The sequence below is a fragment of the Lagopus muta genome, chromosome 1 (assembly GCF_023343835.1).
Source record: "Lagopus muta isolate bLagMut1 chromosome 1, bLagMut1 primary, whole genome shotgun sequence".
Classification (NCBI taxonomy): Eukaryota; Metazoa; Chordata; class Aves; order Galliformes; family Phasianidae; genus Lagopus; species Lagopus muta.
The window spans coordinates 160,502,907-160,527,557 of record NC_064433.1 but is presented as its reverse complement, the minus strand read 5'-3'; the positions used below and the strand labels follow the sequence as shown (position 1 = coordinate 160,527,557).

Sequence of the window (24,651 nt, the reverse complement as noted above, 5' to 3'; positions counted from 1 at the left end):
ATATAAGGCACAGTTCTAAACTGTTTCTCCTAAGTCTAAAATGGCTGCATCCCTGACATTGTAAAAGAGTATAATGATATACAGTGATGTTACTTTTTACTAATAAGACAAGTTAGCATGACTAAGACACTGTTCTATTTATTTTCCATTTCAATTATTACCTGAGCTCAGCACTTTTCTGTGTCCCAATTATTTAAAAATTCACTTAGAAGCATAAAAACTTAAAGGTTGTTAAAAACAAGTAGTATAAATTCACAGTTTAATGAATAAGTTAAAGCTTTATCACCAATATAAGACAATGATTCTTACTTTACTTTTTGAAAAGATACTAAAGCTTCTTTGGAAAAGTGTTTGGGCTTGGGTTTTGCATTTGTTGTTTGGGTTTTTTTCCTTGGTTTGGTATTAACTACATTTTACTGAAATTTTAAGATGTTTCAGTGTTAGAGACTGAATCATCCTTGTAACAGCCTTTTGAGCAGATATGAACAGCAATGTTACATTTGTCAACACAAAAGAAAGTTCCAGTTCAGTTTGATGCACAAAAGATTTTTGACAAGATTTCAACCTTATCAGTAGCCTTACATCTTTGAACTGCTATGCAAATACTATTGAGGTTTCAATAAATCCTAAAGATGAGTATTTTGAGATATCATTCAATAAGCACATCAAAGTTACCACACTAAATGACAAGTAGTTATTACAGCATCTGTGAAGCTAAGATCAGAGAGAACAAAGAAAATTAGTGGCAAAAATTGAGTATAAGCGCTCCACTCTCACCAACAGAGCAGAAACTGACTATGCATAAAGAGAGGTTTAGAGGAAAAGACAAAAAGAATTTAAATTCTTCCTGTTCAAAATTGAAATAGAACATTTTTAGAACATAGATTACAAGCCACTCATACAGATGGTTGTAGAACATGCAAAACCAGAAAATTAATATAGCATAAACATAAAAGAACTCAGCATGGAAGATGAGGCCCTTCAGTGTCACATCAAACCAGCAGGCAGTATGGAAAGCACACTCAAAAGGAATAATTACACAGGCAAGACCCAGGAAGAAAGAGAATGCAACAAAAGCAAAAGGGAGGGGAACATTGTGGAAAGCAAAGTACAGATTCATCAGTGACAAAAGCCATCTCACATCTTGATCAGACTGCAATTTTCCTTCCTGTCGTTAAAACTATAAGTCTAGGGCAAGCATGCAGAGATGAAGCCAGATTGCAAACTTCATTGACTAGACCAGAATCTTAAAATATACAACCAACTGACAGGAGAGATTTCTTCTCAATGAATGGACTTCAATAAGCACCAATGCAAGTCAGTACACCTGCTCCAAAGAACACGTTAGCCAACAGCTTTTCTCTGTGCTCATGTTTGTTATCTAGGGCACAACCAAAAAAAAAAACAAAAACAAAAAAACAAACAAACAAAGAAAACCACACCATTATATTTGAAGATTCTTAGTACGGAGAACTGAAGCAGGGGCAGAGGGAAAACACCGTGGCTGAAATCACAAATTTCAGGACGATTCAGTGGGTAAAGGGATGACAAGCAAGATGTGCCCTATACCTCTTCACTCATTTATCCATAAAACTTTTAGCCCCTACCTCCAAGCACTTGTTCCTCCATATGTCCCCTCTTCCTTCCCTTTCTTACAGCCCTTGTTCCCTAAGGCTTCCCTCTTCCTTCTCCTGCTCCACAAAGGCATAGCAGTTCTTAAGATAAAAGTGAGCCAGTCAACAAAACCACTCTAGTCAGTGAAATAAAATACCCAGAGTTCCTCTTATTCTATAAGGAACTGAGCAACAGTTCAGGGATGAAGGCTGATTCATCCCTAAAAAGATGTATTTTGCTTTCTTTCAGTTGTTCACATCTTTAATTTATGCTTTGTTTTAACTTCTTTTAGAATATTAGACTATGTGCTAGATGCTTTGCAGCATTACAGGTGAGCTTCTAATACTCATATTTCATATAATCAGCTAATTCAATACCACTTGTCTTAAAGGAGAAAGCACACTATTCAAATATATTTGTCGAACAGAACAAGGAAAGGTAAGTGAGATGCTAGCATTATAAGCATTTAAAAACATGTAAAACAAATTCTTCTGAATAATCTAAAGCAAAGAAATCTGAAGAATTCTATAGATCTAAAAAAGGGAAATTGAAAAAAAGGAGTCACAGAATGGTTTGGGTTGCAAGACACCTTCAAGATCATCTAGTTTTAGCCCCTATTCCTTGTGCAGGGACACCTCCTACTATACCAGGCTGCCCAAAGCTCCATCCAACGTGGTCTTGAACACTTCCAGAAGCGGGGCATCCAGCTTCTCTTCTCATAAGAGTGCAGTAGAGAATCACCTTCCTTGCCCTGCTGGCTATGCTTCTTTCCATGCACCACAGGATATGATTAGCCTTCTGGTTTATGAGCAGACACTGCTGGCTCATGTTGTGTCTCTCATCAACCAACAGCTCCAAATCCTTCTCTTCAGGATTGCTCTCACTCTCCATCCAATACGTATTTGTGTTTGGGATTGCCCCACACAGGTGTAGTGAGGCACTTGGCCTCGCTGAAGTTCAAGAGGTACACATAGGCTCGCTTCTCGTGCCTGTCCAGGTACCTCTGGATGGCAACAAAACCCTCAAACGTTTAAACTGGAACACAAAGTTTGGTGTTGTCAGCAAACTTACTGAGGGTGCATTCAATGCCACTGTCCTTGTCACCAACCAAGATGTTAAACAATACCAGTCTCAACACTAGCAAGCCATGAGGAACATCAGATGGCTAGTCTTCACTTGGACATCAAGCCAATGACAACAGCTCTTGTCCATCGAGTGGTTTGGTTCATCAGATCTGTCTATCTTCACTTTAGAGACCAGCTGGATGCTGACCAGGACAGCATCAAATATTTGGCACAACTTCAAGTTGATAACATCAGTTTTTCTTCCTTCATTCACCAATGCTTTAACCCCACTGCAAAAGGCCACCAAATTTGTTATGCACAATTTGCTCTTAGTGAAGCCACACTGGCCATCGTTAAACACTTCTTTGTTTGGTGTCCCTTAGCACCATTTTCAGTAGGATGTGCTCCATGATTTTTGACTGCCATGTAAATTCTCTGGGTCTTATTTTTTTCCTCTTTTAAAAATCTAGATTGTGTTTTCCCATTTCCAGTCAGTGGTAACTTCATGGGGGACTGTCATGACTTTAAAATACAATAGATAGTGGCTTAGCAAATTCATTAGCCACTTCCCTCAGTATCCACAGATTCATCTGAACCAGGTCCCATGGACCTGTGCATCTTCACATTCCACAGATGTCTTAGACCTTATCTTCTACTACAGCACGTAATTCTTCATTCTCCCAGTCCCTGCCTTTGCTTTCTATGGCTTGGTTGGAGTGGGTAGAGAACTTGCTGGTGAAGACTGAAGTAACCAGATATCCTGTTTCCTCCTAGAGAGCACTCATGTTTTCTCTAGTCTTCCCTTTATCATTAGCATACTTACAAAAGCTTTTCTTGTTGCCCTAGATATCCTTGGTCACATTTAATTCTACTAGGGCTTTAGCTTTACTGCTCTGATCCATGACTGCTCAGATAATTTGTCTGTATTTCTCCCAGGCTACTTGTCCTTCCTTCCTTCCACCCTCTGCAAGCTTCTTTTTTTATGACTGGGTTTCTCTAGGAACTCCTTGTTTATCGAGGCAGATCTCCTGGCACATGGCCTAACATTCTCGCTGTTGGGATGCATTGAGCCTCCAGTTTGAAGGAGGTTATCCTTGAATATTAGTTTTCTCGGGCCCTCTTCCCTCCAAGATTAGACCCCACACTACTCTACCAAGAAGATCCCAGAGGCCAAAATGCACTCTCCTGAGGTCCAGAGTAGCCAGCTTGCTGCACTACTTTCTAACTACCCTAAGGATCTTGACCCCCATCCTTTCGCAGCCAAGGCTGTCCTTGAGCTTCACATGCCCCACCAGCCCCTCCTTTTTGGTGAGAATGAGGTCCAGCATTTCATCTCACCTCATCTTGTCTCCTTGTTGGATAAGTTATCACCAACAAATCCAGGCACCTCCTGGATTGCTTATGTCTTTCTGTGTTATCTTTCCAATAGATTTTGGTGTGGTCGAAGTCCTCCATGAGGACCTAGGCTTGTGAACCTGACGCCTCTCCTATCTGTCCATGGAGGGCTTCACCCATGCAGTCATCTTGGTCAGGTGGCCTGTAGCAAATCTATAATGTCAACTGTCCCTACCCTCTCTGTAATCTTGATTCATAAATTCAGTCAGTTTCTCATCCATCCCAACATAGCCAACACAGAGAATAACAACAAAATTCACAAGACCTGAACAGTAGCACAGTGTGGGTATTCTACATCCATTACTCTTGAATTTCGCATTACTGGTACTTCAGAAAAGTTAATACCTCTCAATACTCCATACAAGTGAATAATTTCATGGTCCACAGAAAGCTCTTTACACAAGGAATAGAAATTTCATTGCTTGGTTGTAATGAAATTTACCACTGATGCTGCTGGCGATCCAAGTGCAGAGGAGGAAATGGCAAAAATATAGTTCAATAATCTTCTATGTTATATCAAAAATATATTTAAACCAAGCTAAGCAGTGGGAGATATCTAAAGACAGCTTTGTATCAGCATCATTACAGTTTCTAGAAGGTCTGACATTCTATCTTTTTAAATACAGCTTTCCTGTTCTAACCAATAAAAACATTCATAAGTATATTGAAGCAATGCTTTTTAGAACAATTTTCTCAAGAGAAAAATTCTTTTCCTTAGAATCTTTCTACAGTCAGTATTACAAATAGCCAAAGAATAAATAAGTGTATCAAATGCTCTTGATAGAAAATACTTCCATAGTCTCTTTGAAATTCTCCAAACTGAGATTTATCTTGAAGTACTGACTGAACTCAGAAGACTACCCAAAGTCAAAAGTTCGAAGGCAATAAGGTGTTAGGGGAAAAAAGAGAGATGCAATAAGATACTTCTGAGCACTCAAAGGAGAAAGTTAGATTTTTTTTTTTCAATAGAGTACACAGAAGCGTTACAGGGAATCTGTGACCAGCTAGTGAGTTCCAACAAGAATATATTCCTATCACCACAGCACAATGTTGCTAGAGTTAAGAAAAACTGCATTTTAGATAAGAAAGCTATAAAAAACGGTAGTAAAATAATGAGTACAAAAATATCCAGTAAAATCTGTTTTAAATTGTAAAAACAAATCAACTGTGCATGAATAGCACTCAAGTTAAAAATTATGTGATATTAGAAAGAGAAGTGAAGTTAACTAAGAAATGTTAGCACTTGAAAATAAAGACAGCTGAAAGTACGACCAGTTCTCCATCCAGAGGTAAGCAATTTCTACAAGTAGTAGGGGTATATCATTGTTCTGTTAGCAAAAGCTAGCTGAAACTGTCCTAAGTCTTTTCTGCTCAAAACACAGTTTTGGACTGGCTGAGCTATTTTACTCTCTTTCTCCCCCCCGCCCCCTTTATTCTTTTTTGGCTGGTTAGTGCCTTTGGTTGGCTTAGGGGGTGCCTTTTCTATGAAAGGAGAGGAGGAAGACAGATTTTCTTTTTTTGCTTTGCTTTTGTTTTTACTTGTTTAAGGTGAAATAGAAGAAGATGAAAAGAAAAAAGATAAAGAAATGAATTAGCACAGCAGAAAAAGTATGAGTCTTTACTTATAAACTTGAATTTAAAGCAATGGGATATCTGTGTATACTTTAATTTTTACGCCTTTATGCCTCTCACCACCAAAGACTGGAAGTTCCATAATTAGCCATGCACTTTATTCTGCCAGTTTGAATTATCCACAAGAAGAAATGTCAAAGCGAATGAAACAAAATCCTAAATGTCAGAACTGAAATACAGCGAAAAGTAAATCGCAGTCAACACATAGATGTGAGTTATCAAGAGAACACTTCTAAGGAGCCTTTTACATTTATCACCCTGAAGATTGTCAGGGAGTCATCACAGAAAATCTGTATGGTCCCTTACACTACAATACATTTTAAAATTGCCTTACAGTAGCACTCCTTCCACAACTTTGTTCCATAGCAAAGCTCTGTGAAACTACAACTTCAGCAGCATGGCAGTCAGACATTACTAACAAACTCTAACAGACGATGAGAATATGTTACTGCATATACAGTACAGTGCTGACAGCATCTACACACTAGAAGTTATCTCAATCATTTCTTGGCAGCAAAAGATATGCAGATGAATTAAGTTCTCACGTAACTTAAAGGTAAGAAACTGTGCATACAGAAAAAAAGACGAGAGCTTAACTTCTTTATTACTAGAAGTGAATGTGACCATTTATTTTAAAGGTGGCATAGTCAGAGCAATACTCCAATCCGTTAGGGATTTCAATTCTAATGAATTTTTTTAAACACTGTCACATTAAAGAAACTGCTCAAAAGAGAGCAACCGACAGCACCTATCAGCAGGATCTGGGGGCATTAATCAGCAGTTGGTGAACATGAGCTAGCAGTGTGCCCAGGTAGCCAAGAAGGCCAATGGCATCCTGGCTTGTCTTAGAAATAGTGTTGCCAGCAGGACCAGGAGGCTGTAGTCCCTCTGTACTCAACTCTGTAAGGCCACACCTCAGGTATTGTGCTCAGTTTTGAGCCTTTCACTATAAGAAAATCACTGAGGCTCTGAAGCATATCCAGAGAAGGACAATGAAGCTGTGAAGCATCTGGAGCACAAGTCTTACGGGGAGCAGCTAAGCGAACTGGGATTGTTCAGTCTGGAGAACAGAAGGCTCAGGGGGGACATTACTGCTCCTTACAACTACCTGAAAGGACATTATGGTGAGGTGGGGGTCAGCCTCTTTTCCCAGGTAACTAGCGACAGGACAAGAGGTAATGGCCTCAGGTTACAATCGCTGTACAAGTGCTGAGAACATCAGTTTTGATCAGTGTGGCCAGGTATACTTATATCTGTGTATATTGTACACTTGTGTTTGTGTGTGTGCCTACTGGGAATATACACTCAGTCTCACTATTGATTAGGCATGGAGACGTGACATAGGTTATTGGATTTATTGTCCCCAACATTTTCCATCCCTAACAAAGCAAAAATTCCCTCTTTCCTCATGATTTACACATTTATAGCCAATTTGACAGTAAGGTCAGAAGCAGTATTTTTGCTACTTAAAATATTAATAGAGCTTAAAGCCCAACACTTGCTATCAAACATAATATAATGATGTCCTTCACTGTTGGAAATACATTAAGAGCATTCTAAACATACTCAAAGCCCCTAAGAAGCGATGATACTAAACATTAAGGAAAAACATAAAATGACAATTCCAGATAAGTGCCACTCATCCCCTCAAGACTTTATTTCAGACCGACTGCTAAGTAGGTATCACAATTTGAATCAGTGAGTATGAAGAATATCTGCAAAAGCCAGAATGAAGTAGCCATCACAGGATGAATGGCATCCAAACTTTTATTGGCTTCCAATTTCATAGGTTCTCTTTAAAAGACCTGAAGATCAAAGTCACACAGATTCAAGGAAGTGTCCAAGCTGAAAAACCTTCCAGCTTATCCCACTTCCTGATCAGATCCCCAGGAACTACATCTATTTGTGTTCTCACTTTGATCTTAGTAAAAACTTCTTATACCATCTTCTGTAAGACAACAGTGTCTATTGAACTTACACGCATGATAATGCAGGAATCAATGGATTAATTATCAGCAGGCTAATTGCTGGCTCTTCAGAATTTCAAAACCTGTGCTAAAAGAATTAGAGGTATTACTCCATCTGCCATCTTGCTTCCCTCATCTTCTTCTCCCACTTTTAATTAACACCTTAATATTAAGAATTAAAAACACATATCTGTATAACCATATTCATGTTCACATTTCTGTTGAGGAAACTTGCTAAGAGAGTTCTCCTCTGAAAGTGAGGTTTTACACAAAACTGACATATGTAGGATACATTGTAAACCAATAAATTCAGTATAATTCTAATGGACATATATGGTATATCTAAAAGTAGGGTTTTAATTGCTGTATATTGTTGAATTTGAAGTAAATGTAAATGCCACAATAAATTCTCAAGCACATTGAGTGTAAGTAAATTATTACAACTCTCAAATCTATTGTGCTTGTATTAATTTTCCAGTTACATGAAAAATTTAGGTTGAAGGTGGTTAACCATTTGCAGAAGTTAGATCCTAAAATAATCTATAGAGGATAAAGCAGCTGTTTTCTGAGGATTGATACAAATTGCTTTGCAGATGTTCTGGGAACCAACAAATCAAGTGGAATCAACTGGCATGGCTGGTCTTATTTACAGTCAAAGAAGGATAAAGCAGGGAACTACAGAAGTGATTTAATAGCAGAAGTTACCTACATCAAGGACAGAACACTACATCAGCTGAGACTCGGCTTCCTACTGCCTATCTTAGATAAGCTCAAGGAAATGAATGCAAAAAGAAGGGAATAATAAAACTGAATTGTAAACTCATAACACAAGCAGATACAGAGTTTCTCAATAGAAATTTAATGATATGCCTTTAAAGCATTTGCAGTGAGTTTGGCAATGCAGAGTTCCAATTTTCATGCACATGGGAATACTAGAAACACCCACAGACTCTCAAGACACAGAGTACTTAAAAGATTTACTGTTTAAAGAAGCTGGAATTGTTCCACAAAAATATTGGTTGTGCACTTCTTTCAGAGTTCACAGTTGATTTAGCATGACTGTTCCCTCAGGTAAAATTGCCACAGATCTATGAAAACAGCACCTACAGGCATTTCTGTAAAAATAAGTGAATAATCTTGACTTTGATACTGTTTCCTCAGTTCAAGAGCAAAAGTTACTCCAAACTGAGGCTGGATGATACGGAAGAAGATAGTGGAAATAAATAAATAAATAAACAAACCACTAAACTCTTCAAGCAGAAAGAAACCCCCACCTTCATGCTGAGCTCAATGAAAGATGTGGGAAACCCTTCAGTCTGTTAGACTCCCTTCCCTGGCTGAAGTCGTTAAATCCAAACAGGTAGTGGAAGAATGAACTCCAGAGAAACGGAATAGAAAACAGGAAGCATTTTTAGAAAAACATTTCAGCATACTGGACTCCAAATGTTGGTATCAATGCAATTTGACCAACAACATATACAAATACTAGATTCAAAAGGTAAGACTATGAATTAAGTTTTGACTTTGCTTACAGAGAGTATCTCCTAATGCACGTATCTGAAGCAAGAGCTTAAGTGCAATGCCTTGTAGGTCTCCAGAATTAAAGTTAACACACATACCTTCCCTCTATCTCATCAGAAAGATTTTATCTAAAAAGTGATGTTAAACACGCTTTAAAAATTGGACATAATCCAATATCTCATCACTGGCTGAGCACAACATAAATTTTGTAATAAATACACACACTTGGAGCATAACCTGTACTTCTTTATATCTTCTGTTTAAGCTATTTACTGCAGTGATCGGACCTTAACACCTTGGGAGGCAGAGAGAGAGAGAGAGAGAGAGAGAGAGGAACAACAAAAAAAAAGCATTAGTACTAGATTAGAAAGTACCAAATGGGAGAATGAGGTAGGTTTAGGTGGAAAAAGCCCAGCTACCTGAAATGTGTTGTTTGTTCACTAGTTATAGTAGCACATTATCAAGAAACTTGATTAAAAATTGTTCTGTTTTAGCTTAATCTGCATTATGAGAAGTACTGAACAGTCTTCCTCTCCCATTCTCATGGAGAAATGCATACATGGACCATCAAGGACAGATAATCACTAAACACAATCTATTAGAAAAGAACTGACATGAAACATGCAGCTGGAAAATCTTCATTTCTTGTTTGATGAGGTAACAACCAAGCACTGTGCAAAGCTTCTGCTTCTCTTGGTACCATTTACATTCTGTCTACAGGACAAATACTTGCCAATTTTCAAGATCTCGAATTTTTTACTGCCCTCCACTTACTACACCTACAGAAAACACAGTTTCACATAAGGAAAATCTGCTACAATAGAATAGTTCAGTCTTCCAAACATTCTGCCAGTCACTTTAATCCAGGAGCCAGCAGTTCAGTCATGGAATTTTGCTGTAACACCCTAACACAAACTCATGGTGAAAAACTAGCCTAACAATAGCAACATGAGAAGGAAGAACAGAAAATTAGACAATTCCCATGCCTTCATTTGAAATAATTAATACTGGAGGAGGAACATACAGGAAACGAAGAGTTGCATCAATTTATTTCCTTGTATTTGAAAGTAAAAGCAAGACACTAATCTTCTTTACCAGCAAAAATACTTCACGTGACATTAGAGAATTTATTTCTAATGACACTGAGTCAAAGACATCCTCACTTTTTCCTCCTTAAAACTCTCAGAAAATAAAAAAGAAAGTGTATTCTTTCTTCAACAGTCAAATAGCTCTTCAAGATTAACATCTTGCTAAATGAGAAGTTCCACTGGTAATAGTAGAGCTTAGTAAGAGTAAGGCTTAAATAAACCAAGATGCACGGAATAATCCCTTTCATTGGATGACTTCTTTGTCCTGATACATTCATTTCTCAGAGATTATTCTACTTTTTTTTTTTTTTTTTTTTTAAACCAAAGCATTTAACTAATGGCAGAATATTAGAAGTCACAGAATTTATTCCTGTACACAGTCAGGACCTGGATGTGCAGAACATATTTCACTCTGAATCTTGTTTCTCTGCATACTATAAATTGCAAACCTTTTCTCATCTATACAGCAGAATTTTGGTGTACACTTTTTTCCCTACATACATAAGCAGTTCTATTTCTAAGAAAAGCCTGTTAATATGCACAATTCTTAAAAAAAAAAAAAAAATGAGCATTACAAATAATTTACTGGAATATGCAGCCCTCCAATTATAAAACATATTTGTTTGCACAGTGATCTTGCAAGTAGACTCTGTGTCAGATAGCTAGCTACTTGCTGCTCTTTTACAGAATATTCTTGCTTTCATAATCTCTAAATGAAGAAGCTAGAAGGAACACACATTCTAAAAAATATCATGGTTTAGGACTTAAAGGGGATATGTCAGTATAACCAGACAATTCATCAGCAGAATCTCAGGAATAACACAGAACAATTCAAATACTAAAACTAAGAATCTCCAAATACTGCTAACTTGCACTGTTTCTCAGTTCAAGTGCATTGCATGCTGTCCAGAATAAAACTTTCTATGTTCGTCCTCCACTATAAAACTCTCTACATGTAAGCACTCAGTTATGCACAGAAGTATTTCTGCAGAAACACAACATAGCAAAAAATAAATACTGAAGTCATAACAACTAATCTTTAAGTGCCTAGTGAACACTGTTTCTCACATAAATTCCAAGACTTTCCAGAATTATTTACATTCAGAAAAGATACTCTAACCAACAGAACAATGGTAGGGACAACAAAACAAGTGTACTTTAATTGCAAAGAAAAAAGATCTGCATTGTGATAATCTCTTCTGCTGTTGAAGTCAGATGAAGTTTTTCGAAACATACCATTAGTATGATATTGATAATAACTGAAATTGCTTGAAGCAAGCATTAATGACTTTACAAGCAACTGTTAGTTTATTAATCACTGGATTTTAAGCTAGCCACACAGACCAAGGAACTTTATTATTAAGTATGCAATCACAGACATTTTAACTATATCATACATCAGCAGGCACAATTACTTGTCAAACTCACTCAGGCATGATTTAGCCATGAACATATTTCAAAGCCATGCAGAGATTTTTCACTACTTGAGCAGAGTATGTTACAGATAACCAACAGTTTAGTAAGACTTTACCAATTAACTACATTAGTTTCCAAGTTAAGATTGTTTCTGTAGCAAAAAGGTCACTTATACTGTGTTAGCAACGAGGTTATTAGCTTAGCAAAGCCAAAGCAAAACATATTAAGTTGTCTTACCACATCATCTGTCAATGTCTTGATATTTAAATGCTGTAAATTAAACAGGAAACCAGACATGTCACAATTATATAGTCAAGAAACAAAACAATAACAAAAAACATCATCTATAACCACTGCTATTCAAAAGATGCCATGTCATCAGTACTGAATTCTAATAATGCCTTTGCAAACTGCATTTTGTTGGTTTACATTGCACAGCAAGTTTTCGAAGGAATACAGTGCAGATCCTCCACAAAAAAATCTGTAATCTGATCCTTAAAAAGTATAACTCCATGCAGAAGAATATAGATAAGCATAGCTTGAAACAAGTTCCACTTTATTATGATTATAGATAAATATACTACAGCAGAAGACCTAATATATATATATTGAATATATAATATTCATAACGAATCTGAAAAATCCATAATCCGAAAATGGCTCTGGGGACACCACCAGAAGACTCAGCCAAGAGATTTTAAATTCAACAGGAAAACAGATCCCCAGTAGCCTAAAGTTCTGACTGCCAAGCTGCAGCACACAGTCAAGACCATTGACTGCTCTCTAGCAATGCCTGTGTGGGAAGCAGAACATTAAACTATGAGCAGAAACTCACTCTATTTCTTAGTATAACATTCAAATGCTCATGATCACTCATTGTTGTATAAAATAAAAGCTCCTGAACTCTTCTGCACTCCACTGTATACAGGCATATACAGCAAGTGCTAGGAGCAGAGTTTCTGCACAAAACCTAAGAGCGGTACTGAAGAGTACAGATGACTGATATATCTGTGCTGCAGGGATCCAATGCACTGTTTTATATGACAAAGCTTGGCAAAGAAACAGGAAGAACATAAAGTCACATATTTGGTGAGGCTGATTCTTTCCCTGTTGCTAGGTTCCTCACCGTCAAGCGTACAAAGTTTGGCAGGAGCTACAGCAACTGTCAGTGGCTGTATCTAGATTAATTAGATTTAAAACTCCTACATTTCGTCATCACCAAATTTGGAACAGGTTGCCCAGAAAGGTGCTGAATACCCCATTCCTGGAGACATTGAAGATCACATTGGATCAGCCACTGAGCAACCTGACTGAGCTGTAGATTTCCCTGCTCACTGCAGGGGATTTGGGCAAGGTGACCCTTACGGGGTCATCCCAACTTGATTCTATGATTCTGTGATCATAACCTACGACATCTTTGTTTTCTCTTCCCTCAGTACAGAACAACATTTTGCGTTATGACAAGTGTTATCCTGCAATAGCTCTATCCTCAGTATTATCAAGAAACTGAGGAAGAAACACGTGATGAGCAGCTATGAAATTAAAAAATAAATGAAGTGTGAGGAAACAATTACCACCCAGTAATATAGTGTAAGTTCTAACATCAATAATAAAAAAAAAAATAAAAAATTGGAGCTATGTATGGACAACCCTACTCTGTTACAACAGATGAGAATTCACAGTGATAGGAGAAAGGGCAATGGGTGCAAGCTGGAACATGGGAGGTTCCACATAAACATGAGGAAAAACTTTTTCACAGTAAAGGTAACACAACTCTGGAACTTGCCCAGAGAGGTTGTGTGGTCTTCCTCTGGAGACATTCAAAATCTGTCTGGATGTGTTCCTGTGTGACCTGATCTAGGTGCTCCTGCTCCGGCAGGGGGATTGGACTAGATGATCTTTTGAGGTCCCTTCCAATCTCTGTGATAACAAAACATTAAGAATAATAAACGGGAAAACACTTCCGTGTAGTCAGCAGATTGAAGATATGTACCCTAGATTTCCCACTGCAGAAATAGATCAGACCTCTGTCACACACTATGCTATGCATTGTTTTGTCTCCTTCTCATTTTCCAAAATAGCTACAAAGACAACCTGAATATTAATTTCTGCACTTAAAGAGCTCCTGACTTAACATTTAGAAAATTGTTGATGTCTCTGTCTTTCAGCAGTCAAAACCAAGAGAAAACACTATCATCTGGTCTTACAATGGAACTGCCCTGCAAAGACCACAAGTGTTTATTCATGCCTCACTGAGGAATCTGCTTAGAATGAAAGTCTATTTTGCATTACCTGTTTTGTGGTGGAATTTTGACTCAAATCAAATTCTACACAATGGCAGAGAACACAGTAGCAGGTTCAGTTCCACTGAGAAGCAAATTTTTGATCATAGAACCCTTAGAGTTGGAAGCAACCTTTAAAGGTCAGTGTTCTGCACTGCTCAGTAGAAGACATTCATCAGCATCCATGGAATCAAGGGAACATTTTTGAGCTTTTGGCTTTTCCTCTGAAAAAGACAAAGCGAGTGGGATAGTTCAAGCCAGCTTTCACTCATGAATATAAGAATGCTGGAGCTCCACACCTATGAAGAAAAGCTGAAGGAGCTGGGCTTCTTCAGCATGGAGAAGAAAAAGCTCTGGAGAGATCTCATCGCAGCCTTCCAGTCATTTATAACAGGAGGAAGACTGACTTCTTACATGGGTAGACAGTGATAGGACAAAGGGGAATGGCTTCAAAGTAAAAGAAAGGAGATGTAGATTAGACGTTTGAAGGAAATTTTTCAGAAAGTGGGGAGGTTCTGAAAAAGGCTGTGCAGAGAAATCCTGGATGCATTCAATGCCAGGTTGGATGGGGCTCTGAGCAACCCAGCCCACAGCAGGGAGTTTGGAACTCAATAATCTTCCAGGTCCTTTCTAATCTAAGCCATTCTATGATTTACAGAATTACATGTGAAATTTAGCAAGGGAATTTACTGTTAGAAAGGCTGAAAGTTCCCTATGCTATACATTAGAACATCTCATAACTCAATTCAGTTGGCTCATTAGTGAAAAGAAGGCTGGCTGTGCAGCCAATTAAGGACAACATAATGTATAAGAAACTCAGTACACAACTGTGAGTTTTTCAAGCCTTCAGTTTATTGACTACTACTCTAAGTGCAGAAAATCTAAAATTTTCTGTGTAGGAGTTTATGCAAACACTGTTGTCTGGTCTTATTTCAAAAGAGGGCTACAGAAAGCAACTGTACTTAAATAGCACTAATCTATCAATTTTGTTAGAAAGCAGGAGAAAGCCAATAGAAACTACAACCTAGCAGTGTTCAGTTCCTTCAGCATTCTAATATCAAAGCACTGTATGACTTGCTGTTAAGACATTTCAAAATATACGTTCTGTGAATTTTATAGCAAAAAAACTTCCAAGATACCAATTAGAACATGGCAACTCTTTTCCTCTCCCTCACCAAATCATCCTCCTCTGGAAAGGTAAAGTCAGTTGCCTATTTCCGTTGTCTTTGGTAGCATCCAAGTATACAGAATGAGGAAAATAGCACTGATTCACCAAAATCTTATAAGACTGGATGTTAAGTTGATCTCTTTTAATGGCAAGAAGTTAAGAGCAATGTCATGATTTGAGAACAGGAGTACATGTTCATTCTTGCCAGGGCAAACAAAGTTACAATAACAGGTAAAAAATAAATAGATCATGCTTAAGTAGGATGCAGAGCGCTTTATTACAAGCATAAATTTTTATTTTCAGTCCTAGATATGTACATTGACAGAAGTAAGACATAGTCTGCTCAGGTGAGCAGGTTGTCTAAAGTACAGGCCTGCAAGTAAACAAAACTGGGTTAAGTAGTGTTCAAGTAGTAGCTACAGTTACTGCTAAGAACATTATGCAAGCCTACAGAATATTACCTTGCAGTGGATGAAAATACTGATATGCTACTCTATGCCTTCCATGAACTACTCTAGAATAGTAAAATAATTTCTTCTGAGAACACAGAAGCTACATCCAAATATTTCTCGAGTTTATTAATGGAGTAAATAGATACATATAATATTGCTAATCTTATTTTATGTCAACATCCTATTTTGCACTCAAAGAAAAACAAAAACATCAAGAGATTAAAGACCTACAGTATTTGGAAAGTCCAGATTTACGTGGATTTAGCATGCTTAGAAAGTCAAAATTTACTGGGATCAGTAGCACCTACAGCTGAAAAAGCAGAAGTATCACCATTACTTAGTCTTCAGCTACATAAACACCTAATATAACTTATTTTTTAGTCTGGGATAGGGAGAAGGAGGTGATTTTACTTAGAAATTGAGCTGGCGGCACTTCATCCAAAGCTAACTCAGAATTAAAAAGAACATAGATTTAATATTTTTGAAGAAAGCAATTTGACATGGAATTACTCCTTACTGAAGTCCCTCAGGCATACTGACAAATAACTGGTTTAATTAGACAAAGGATACATACATACGTTCAGTGTATGGTGCAGTGTACTTGATAAGCTGTCAGAAGGCCTGATCTCAAAAACATCAAAGACAACGAAAACCTTAGACAGAAACTGAAGGGTACAACATGGCACAACAGGCCATTCCCAACACATGCACTGCTAGGCAGAAGTTTACCTTCAGAACAAAAGAATCACCATGTCTTATACAAATGTCAAATACGGAGTCGCCATGTGTGATACAACTTTTGGACGTAGTGCCAGGGAAAGTACGTCAATACTGCTTGTCTTCCTGTATGCTCACAGTAAAGAATCTTATTAGTATGCAGAAGACTCTTTATACAAACAGTTTTGTAGCACACACTGAAAGTGAATTTGCAAGACAAGGTTTAACAAATTGAGTCACTGCTTTTTATAATTACTCCAGGCAACTCTGGGTTGATGCAGTGAAATGAAGCAAAGAAATGAGAAACACCAACACTACAGCTCAATGTATGCTGCAAAGGATGAAGAACATCCTAGAGCAGTGTAAGATATACTCTGTAACATTCAAATGTTCTCTACCAAAGGCAGCTTCTACCTTTTCTTGTGGTGCTCTTCTCGTCATCATATAAGCACAGACTAACATCACTCATCTTCCTGAATGAAAACAACTTGTTTAAAAAACAGTATGTTTTTACTTGAATTCAGATTATACCTGGCATGGATGGATAATGTTAACATGCTAGACAGGCAGAAGCCCAACTTGTTCATCATAAATGGAATTAGAAGACAAATAAGCACCCAACCATACACTGCTGCCAATATGACAGGAGTTCAAGCCATTCAAAGTAGCAGAATCTCAGGCAGCTAAACACACATGCATGCCATCACACTGAAGCTCTTAAATAATTTGTATCTATAAAAGAAAAAGGAAGAAAAGAAAAAACACCTCCCACATCTGAGTATTCAAATCCTTTTTCAATCTTTATATTTGCTTCCTTACAGAAAGATGGAAAAAGAGGAAAAAATAATGATCACAGAAATTTAAAAACAAAAACAACCCACTGCATATGCACAGCTTGATACATAAAGAACAGCTTATAGTCTGTGTAAGAAAAGATAAATAAAGGAGAATTTAAACAAGATACCATGAGTTTTAAGAGAATTGGCTGATTTAAGACTGGAAGCTGAAATTACCACGACTGATGATGTACATATAATCACACAAATCTACCTTCTTAAATTAGAAAGTGAGAAAGAACTCCAATACTGCCATTGATTCTATCACCAGAAAGATTCAACACAAGCTGTTTTTTCCCCAAAGACAATTATCCAGTAGAATCACAACTAGAAGACTGAAGAAAGGATTGCAAAGAAACCTGTAGACTCAGTTACAGCAGTGCAAATTGGATTGTTACACTGGATGTTATTACTTTAAGATCCCCTTTGACACAGTATTCCCTAAGTAATTTTGCTATCTCAATCTGTAAATGCACTTTAAAAATTTCAGCATAGCCCGACAGCATCTCCTATTTTTAATTTCCAATACATTACTTCAGCATTTATTTAATAGCTTCCTTCCTTTTTTTTCTTTTTTTTCTTTTTTTAATATGCATATACTCTCTCTGTTGCTTGGAAAGCAGTTTGAAAAGCAATTAGGGGCAAAATTATCTTAACATGACAGTTTCTACACAGCGATATTGTTTAGACGTTGATGAGTTAAACTTAAAATTGGTGCTTACAGGTAAGATTATATAACAAAGTGCCAGAACTCAGCACTAAAATTTAGTATCATAACCCACAGTGTTAATTCATGCCAACAAAAATAACAGCATGAGGAATTTACAATTTTACAGAGCAGCAATAAAGAGTTTTAGGTAACATCTGTTCAGCAATCATTTCTTTAAAAGACTAATTTAGATTCAAGGTCTTACACTGCAGTATAACTGCAGCAATAATTCAGTCACTTCATAATTAAAGATATTGACACAGATTGGTCTTACCTTTCTCCTCTACGCCATTCAAACAGAAATGCTTTTGCTTTTAACTACATCTTTCTTTGATTTATAAACACTATTAAATGCAAGTGTTAATTTGCCTATGTTAAACAGATTGCTGCAAACAAGAAAGTCTTCCTGACTCATATAAATTTCACAGAGAACTTAAAAAATACAATCTGAAAGTCACTGAAGATTGTATTAATTTCAGTGTATTACTGACCAAACACTTCTAAATCATCTGTACGTCCAGTTGGCATTCTGTGGTCTAGCACCTACAAGATGTGGTCCCAGTGAAGAGCAATTAGAAGTAGTTCAAGTGATCTAGCAATCATTTACACAATTTCTAAACATTTCTAAGAAAATATGTATACATCCACCAAGTAAAAGGAACACCCTCCTCAGTGGATTTCAGAAGATTCCTGCTCAGAAAATATATAGCTAGGTTGAACCTCTGCCATCCTTTATTCCATTTCTGCTTTTTACCAAACTCAAACCTCTCAAAGATCAACAAAGCCAGGCCACCAAAGTATCACAGAACACGTTATCCTTCCAAGAATTTCACTGTACCAAACCCTTAGACCTGCTGAACAAAGCCAAACTGTTAAATGCTTCAGAGCTAATCATCATGCCATAAAAATGTTTTTTTTGTTTGGTTTTTTTCTTAAATGATTCTGTGAAAGAAGAGAGAGCTAGGAACTACAACTCAAATTCCTTCTTCTGCGAAGCCAGTTTATTCAGGACGGCAGTACTTCAGGAAGACGTTTAATTGGAATTAACAACTATTTAGCCCAAAGACTCTTTCTCCCTCATCTAAATGAAGTGGTAAAAAATCAAAAGAATGTGCTGCTAAATAAGGAGTTCTGTTGGAGGGGGAAAAAAAAGTGCATGTTAACAATGTCAATTTTGTTAACCAGCAATCCAATTTCACCTAAAGGTCTGTCAAGGAATCAAATTCTTTTCCAGATAGGCTTAACTACTGTTGATTTGGTAACTCTCAAGTGCCAGATCAATATGTTCCATTGATTGGAACAGTCCAACTTGGAATTTATCTTGAAGCCTTTTGTCCTAAGGAAAATTAGACTAATCCAATCTGGATGACTTGAGTTTGTTGAATCTAATAGTCAATTTTAACCACACTTGATAAATGCATATTAGATAAGAAACACAGTTCAGGTTACACGAAGAAGTATGGCATGACAAGTATCCCAAACATAGACAGGGTAGAGCCTGTATTTATGACTGGATTACACATAATTCAAAGGAGTAAGGAGAAGTTCAGCGTACTGTGACACAAAACTAATCTAACAAATGAAAGAAGATGTATTACAGGAGAAATTAGATATGAACAAATCAATACACATACAACATCTTGCACACCATTCACTCCTCTCTCTAAAATAAGTCTCTTAAGAAGACAGGAGGTAGAGAGGACGAAGGAGAACATACCAATTTTAGTTTTAATAACGGATAAATATTCTGCATTGCAACATCTTAAAGCAGAAATTGATGATATGACAAAAAGAAACACATTTCTCCCAGTACCCTTCAAGGAAACCACTACAAATCAGAGATGTTGATTAAGGCCTACAATCACTAAAATAACAGATATTCACAACTTATACTGATTTGTACCTTTCTTCAGCAGAAAATTATTACCTGAGACAAACCAGGGATTAGAGAAAACACCCCAATGGTTACAGAAGCTGTAGCAACTTTTTAGATTTCGGGGCATGAAACAGCTTGCGACCCCATAGAAACTGTTAATTGCCACAGATGAGATTTGCAACGCATACTTTTCAGCAGTTTACGCGAAGACAGAGACAAAAACTAACACTCTGCTTATGGAATATCAGCTCTTCCTAAGGTCTCCCAGTGAGCTAATGGCATACCTAGAAGACAGGCCACATTAGAAAGAACTGTCACATACCACCATCCCAAGGCAACATCTTTGCTTTTAGAGTACTTCTAAAGATAAAATACAAGACTGTTGTTTCAGGTCAAGCACTTCTGAAAGTGACAAAGCATTCTCGAGAATTAAGAATATTCTCAGTCACTCTTGCTTAAAGAATTTCAGAAACTGGGAGAGAAAAAAAAAAAAAAGCCATACTGTCACAATAATCACACACTCTACAAAGCTAAGTAAAACACCCAAATCCAGCTTCCTTGGCTTTGTGTATTTGGGTCAAAGTAAAATCAATACTATTGTCCTAAGAAGCCAGTGAGCTGATGCCCTCACCTGCACATGCCTAGGCTTCACAAACAGACACAACAAACAAGCTCATCTGCACCAAAAAGAAGGCGTCTTTTCTCTACAAATCCCATCTGAGTTCCTTTCAGTAACAAATTCTCAAGGGCCTTGTTATATCTGACAGTTCCACTCCCTAAAAAATGTTTGTATTTCTATTGAGGGGAATACCGAAACTGATGGCAACACCCTGATTTCCCTCCCCAAATGTGTTTAAACAGTGGAAATGATGGCAAAACGCAATTTGCCTAAGACCTTGACAGTCAAAGCATAGCCAAGAAATAAAAGATTTTTAACTCAATGCTGTTGTCAGCCTTAATCATACACAAATCTGCCTCTTGCTTCCTGCAGGAATAAACCAGTCACCAAGTTATATACCAACACTAGTCCAACTGAGCAGACTATATAGCTTTTCACTCAGAGACCCTAGGCTAAAGAAATGTTTTCTGACACAGCCCTGTATTTATCTGTGACCAGCTCTTGGCCCACAGATTCATACACACACATTCTAAAGAGCATGGTACACATCTGCTCTGCATGTGGTGGGTACTTGTAGAATGTGTATTTGCTCAGCTTTGATATTTGAATAACTTGGCGTGTCCAAAGAAAAGAAATGGCTATTTTTAGGTTCTTTTTAGCTAGGGCACATTTTACATACATATAATTTTGTAGGCACCTATTTGCTCTTTTCAGTTTCCCAACTGATGAGTTTGTTAGACAAACCTTGTAAAGCAGGGCTAGGTAGATCTGCATCCCTTAGATTACTATGTTACACTATTACTACAGTATTCTATTAGAAAGCGTCCAAAGAAGGGCTTCAAAGATTGGGAAGGATCTAGAGGGGAAGACATATGATGAGCAGATGAAGTCTCTTGGCTTTTTCAGCCCAGAGAAGAGGAGACTGAGAGACCTCATTGCGGCCTATGGGGGCAAGAGAAGCAGAGGGGCAGAGCTGATATTTGTTCTCCAGCGACAGCCTCATAGCATCCTCATGAGAGGATCAGATTGGACAACTAGAAAAGGCTCTGCACCAGAGAGGTGGTCAGGCATGAAACAGGCTCCTCAGGGAAGCGGTCAAAGAACTGAACTTGTTGGGAGTTCAAGAAGCATTTGGACAACTCTCTCAGACGTACAGTCTGATTTCTAGGTCACCCCCTGTGGAGCCAGGACTTGGACTCAATATTCCCTTCCAACTCAGGATGTTCTATGAAATTCAGAGTCCATTTTCCACTAAACGGTTTATGTGACCAAAACAAAGCCCAAACATCTAGCTCTAGTGGAAGTGGTATCGCTTACGGTGAAAAGCCATTCTGTTAACACCCCTACAACTGTCACACAGTGATTCAGAAAACTTCTTCATAAAGAGCAGTGACCTGAAAGCACGCGAGGCAACAGGGAGCCGAGCCCTGTGAGGACAGCAGGACAGAAGCAAGCTGGGGCGGGAGGACCCTGGAACCCTCAGGGAGGCTCTCCCGGGCGCACATTCAGGCAGGCCTCCGCCTATGCCACGGGCAGGGCCGTAGGACGGAACCGTACTTACGAATTTAGGCTTCCTGCCGTCCACGGCCTCCTCAGGTCCGCCGGCCGCCGGCGGGCCCTTCCTGCGGATCCCCTTGTTCTCCCTCCCGCCGCGACCCGGTGGCGAGCGCGGCCGCGGCCGCCGCGACTCCATGGCCGTGCCCTGAAAAGGCGAAACGGAGACAGCCGGGGGCTGCGATTAGAGCGGCTTAGCTGAGCTGGGCCGGCAGGGCGCCGCGGGGGAGTAGGAGGGGGCCTCAGGGCTAAAGCCAGGCAGAGGATTTACAGCCAGCAGCCTTTAATCCAGGTAGCGATGGCCGCCCTCCGGACTGCACCGCGGAAGCAGCTTCGCGCCACACACGGACCGGGGGCAGCACAACGCACTCCAAACGGCCGCACCCCAACGCTCAGCGCCCAGGAATGCAACGCCGTCCGAATCGTCCCGCCACTGCCGGTCCCGCCCCATACCCCTCCACGACAGCCAATCCACGGCGGCAGAAGGAAACGGTCGCTTCCTGATTGGATGGCCTTCTGCCAATCGCCGCTGAATCAGCTGTTCTCCCCGAGAGCCGGCGCTCTCGCCGCTCGTTTCTCGTACTACGTGTCCCAGAGAGCGCTGTGGCCCGCTCCCCGCGCACGGCGGGAGCTGTAGTCCCGGACGTCCTGGGGGGAGGGGTGCGTCTCCTCTGTCAGTTCGGGGAGCCGTGGCCCTGCGGGCGGGTTTTGTGACTTCGTTTGGAGCTGTGGTTCAATGTTCCTTTTTTTCCCGTTCTCTCCCTGACACTTCCTATTAGTCTGTGTAATTTTGGCCCCAGGAAGTTTTATACTGCCACGTAATTCGAAGCTTGTGGCGGTGTGCCCTGACAGGGCGGCTCCCTCACTGGTTGAACTGTGCATGTGCAGGTACGTGTCCAGAGAAGGAGACTCCACAACATCTCTGGGCAGCCTGTTCCAGTGCTCTATCAGTCTTACAGTCATGATTTCATTGCTGCATGCCACTGGAAAGAGTCTGCCCCCATCGGCTTGAGTCCCACCCTTTCATAGAATCATATTGTAGAATGGCCTGGATTGAAAAGGAGAACAATGCTCATCTAGTTTCAATCCCCCAGCTATCTGCAGGGTCGCCAACCACTAGACCAGGCTGCCCCGATCCGCATCCAGCCTGGCCTTGAAATCTTCCAGAGATGGGGCATCCACAACCTGTTTGGGCAACCTGTTCCAGTGTGTCAACACACAATGTATGAAAAACTTCTTCCTATTATCTAACCTAAACCTCCCCTGTCTCAGTTTAAGACCATTCCCCCTTGTCCTCTCATTATCCACCCTCCTAAACAGCCATAAACAGTTGTACCCAGGTCTCTCAGCCTTTCTTTGCAACAGAGATACTCAGTGCTGGGTATCATTAAGAAAAAAAAGATAACGCTCAGCATTCATATCTAGAGTATTTGCCAAAATAGCACCAGTTTCTCTTTCCTTCAGTAAGAAAGACACTGATCTTGTTTTTAAAGTGTAGTTATGCCTTGAATATAGCAAAAATAAAATGTCTTCCCAAGACTAGATGATCTCCTGAGGTACCTTCCATCCCCTACAATTCTGTGATTCTGTGATTGTATTCACTTTTTCAAAATAATTTGAATGCCTTTCATTACAATGCAGTGACAAAAGATAAAGTTATCAGTCCCTCAGCATCGCCCAAGCAGATGCACCCCATCACACTTGCAGCTCGTAATGCCTGCAGTGATGTGGAGTTCCAATAAAGCACGGTAGAGTTTAGCCCCAAACTGGACCTTTGGAGGTCTGGGACCCAACACTGTGGAGCTGTGGGGCTAGAATTATTTGAATACATTAAACTGTTTGTTCTTTGGCACATTTCTGTAGATCTTTTGTAAATTTGTATTGGAATTCTTTGTGGAAAGTGTAATTAGCATGACACTGTTTAATGTCATGGTTAATGATTTCCTGGAACATTTGATTAGAAAATTAATCAGCCTATGTATGCATACGATAAAGCTGTTTAAATGGACCTCCTAATTGCACTGTGGTAGAACACAATGCTTTGTGCCAATATATCACTTTCAAAGTACTGTATTGCGATAATAGGGAAACACTAAAGAGAATAATTTATTAGACAATTTTCTAAGCCAAAAATAAATGTTAGTACTTTTGATCAATTATTATTATCTTTTACATTACCTCTCTTGTGCTTCTTAGGTGCTTAACAGCATAGTTGGTCAAGATTAATAATAACAGAGTAGTAGGTGCAAGAATGAATCAGTAACACAGGCTCTAGTATCTCCCCTGTGAGGACAGGCTGAGAGAGCTGAGGCTGTTTGGCCTGGAGAAGGAAAGGGGAAAGATGCTTTATCACAGTCTGTTGTGGCAGAACAAAGGGAAACGATTTCAAAGTAAAAGAGGGGAGATTTAGACTGGATAGAAAAAAACATTTCCAAGAAAGGTGGTGAATATCCCATCCCTGGAAGCATTCAAGGTCAGGCTGGACCAGGCTCTGAGCAACCTGACCTAGCTGTAGGTGTCTGTGTTCATTGCAGGGGAATTGGACTAGATTACCTTTAAGGGTTCATTCCAACTTAAACAATTCTATGATTCTGCAGTTTTGAAGAGACTATACTTGGACAGTGCATACTGGCTGGAACATGCATATAGCTTGATGATTTTGCTTTATTCTTTTCTCAAATGAGTTTGTCAGTTTCAAAAACGTATGAGACAAAGAAGCAGCATAACTTAAACATAGGAAT

The 24,651-nt window shown here is 39.0% G+C and overlaps 1 protein-coding gene across 1 annotated transcript in view; it reads right to left on the bottom strand.

The window, feature by feature from the left end:
• The window catches only part of DIAPH3 (diaphanous related formin 3), a 249,057-nt gene that overhangs the window by 209,726 nt on the left and 14,680 nt on the right, over nt 1-24,651 (bottom strand). Inside the window, exons 2-3 of the mRNA XM_048932696.1 lie at nt 21,918-22,058; nt 11,935-11,967 (exon numbers count right to left, since the gene is read on the bottom strand). Coding sequence (XP_048788653.1) covers nt 11,935-11,967; nt 21,918-22,058 — 174 coding nt within the window. The remainder of the gene's footprint in view (nt 1-11,934; nt 11,968-21,917; nt 22,059-24,651) is intronic.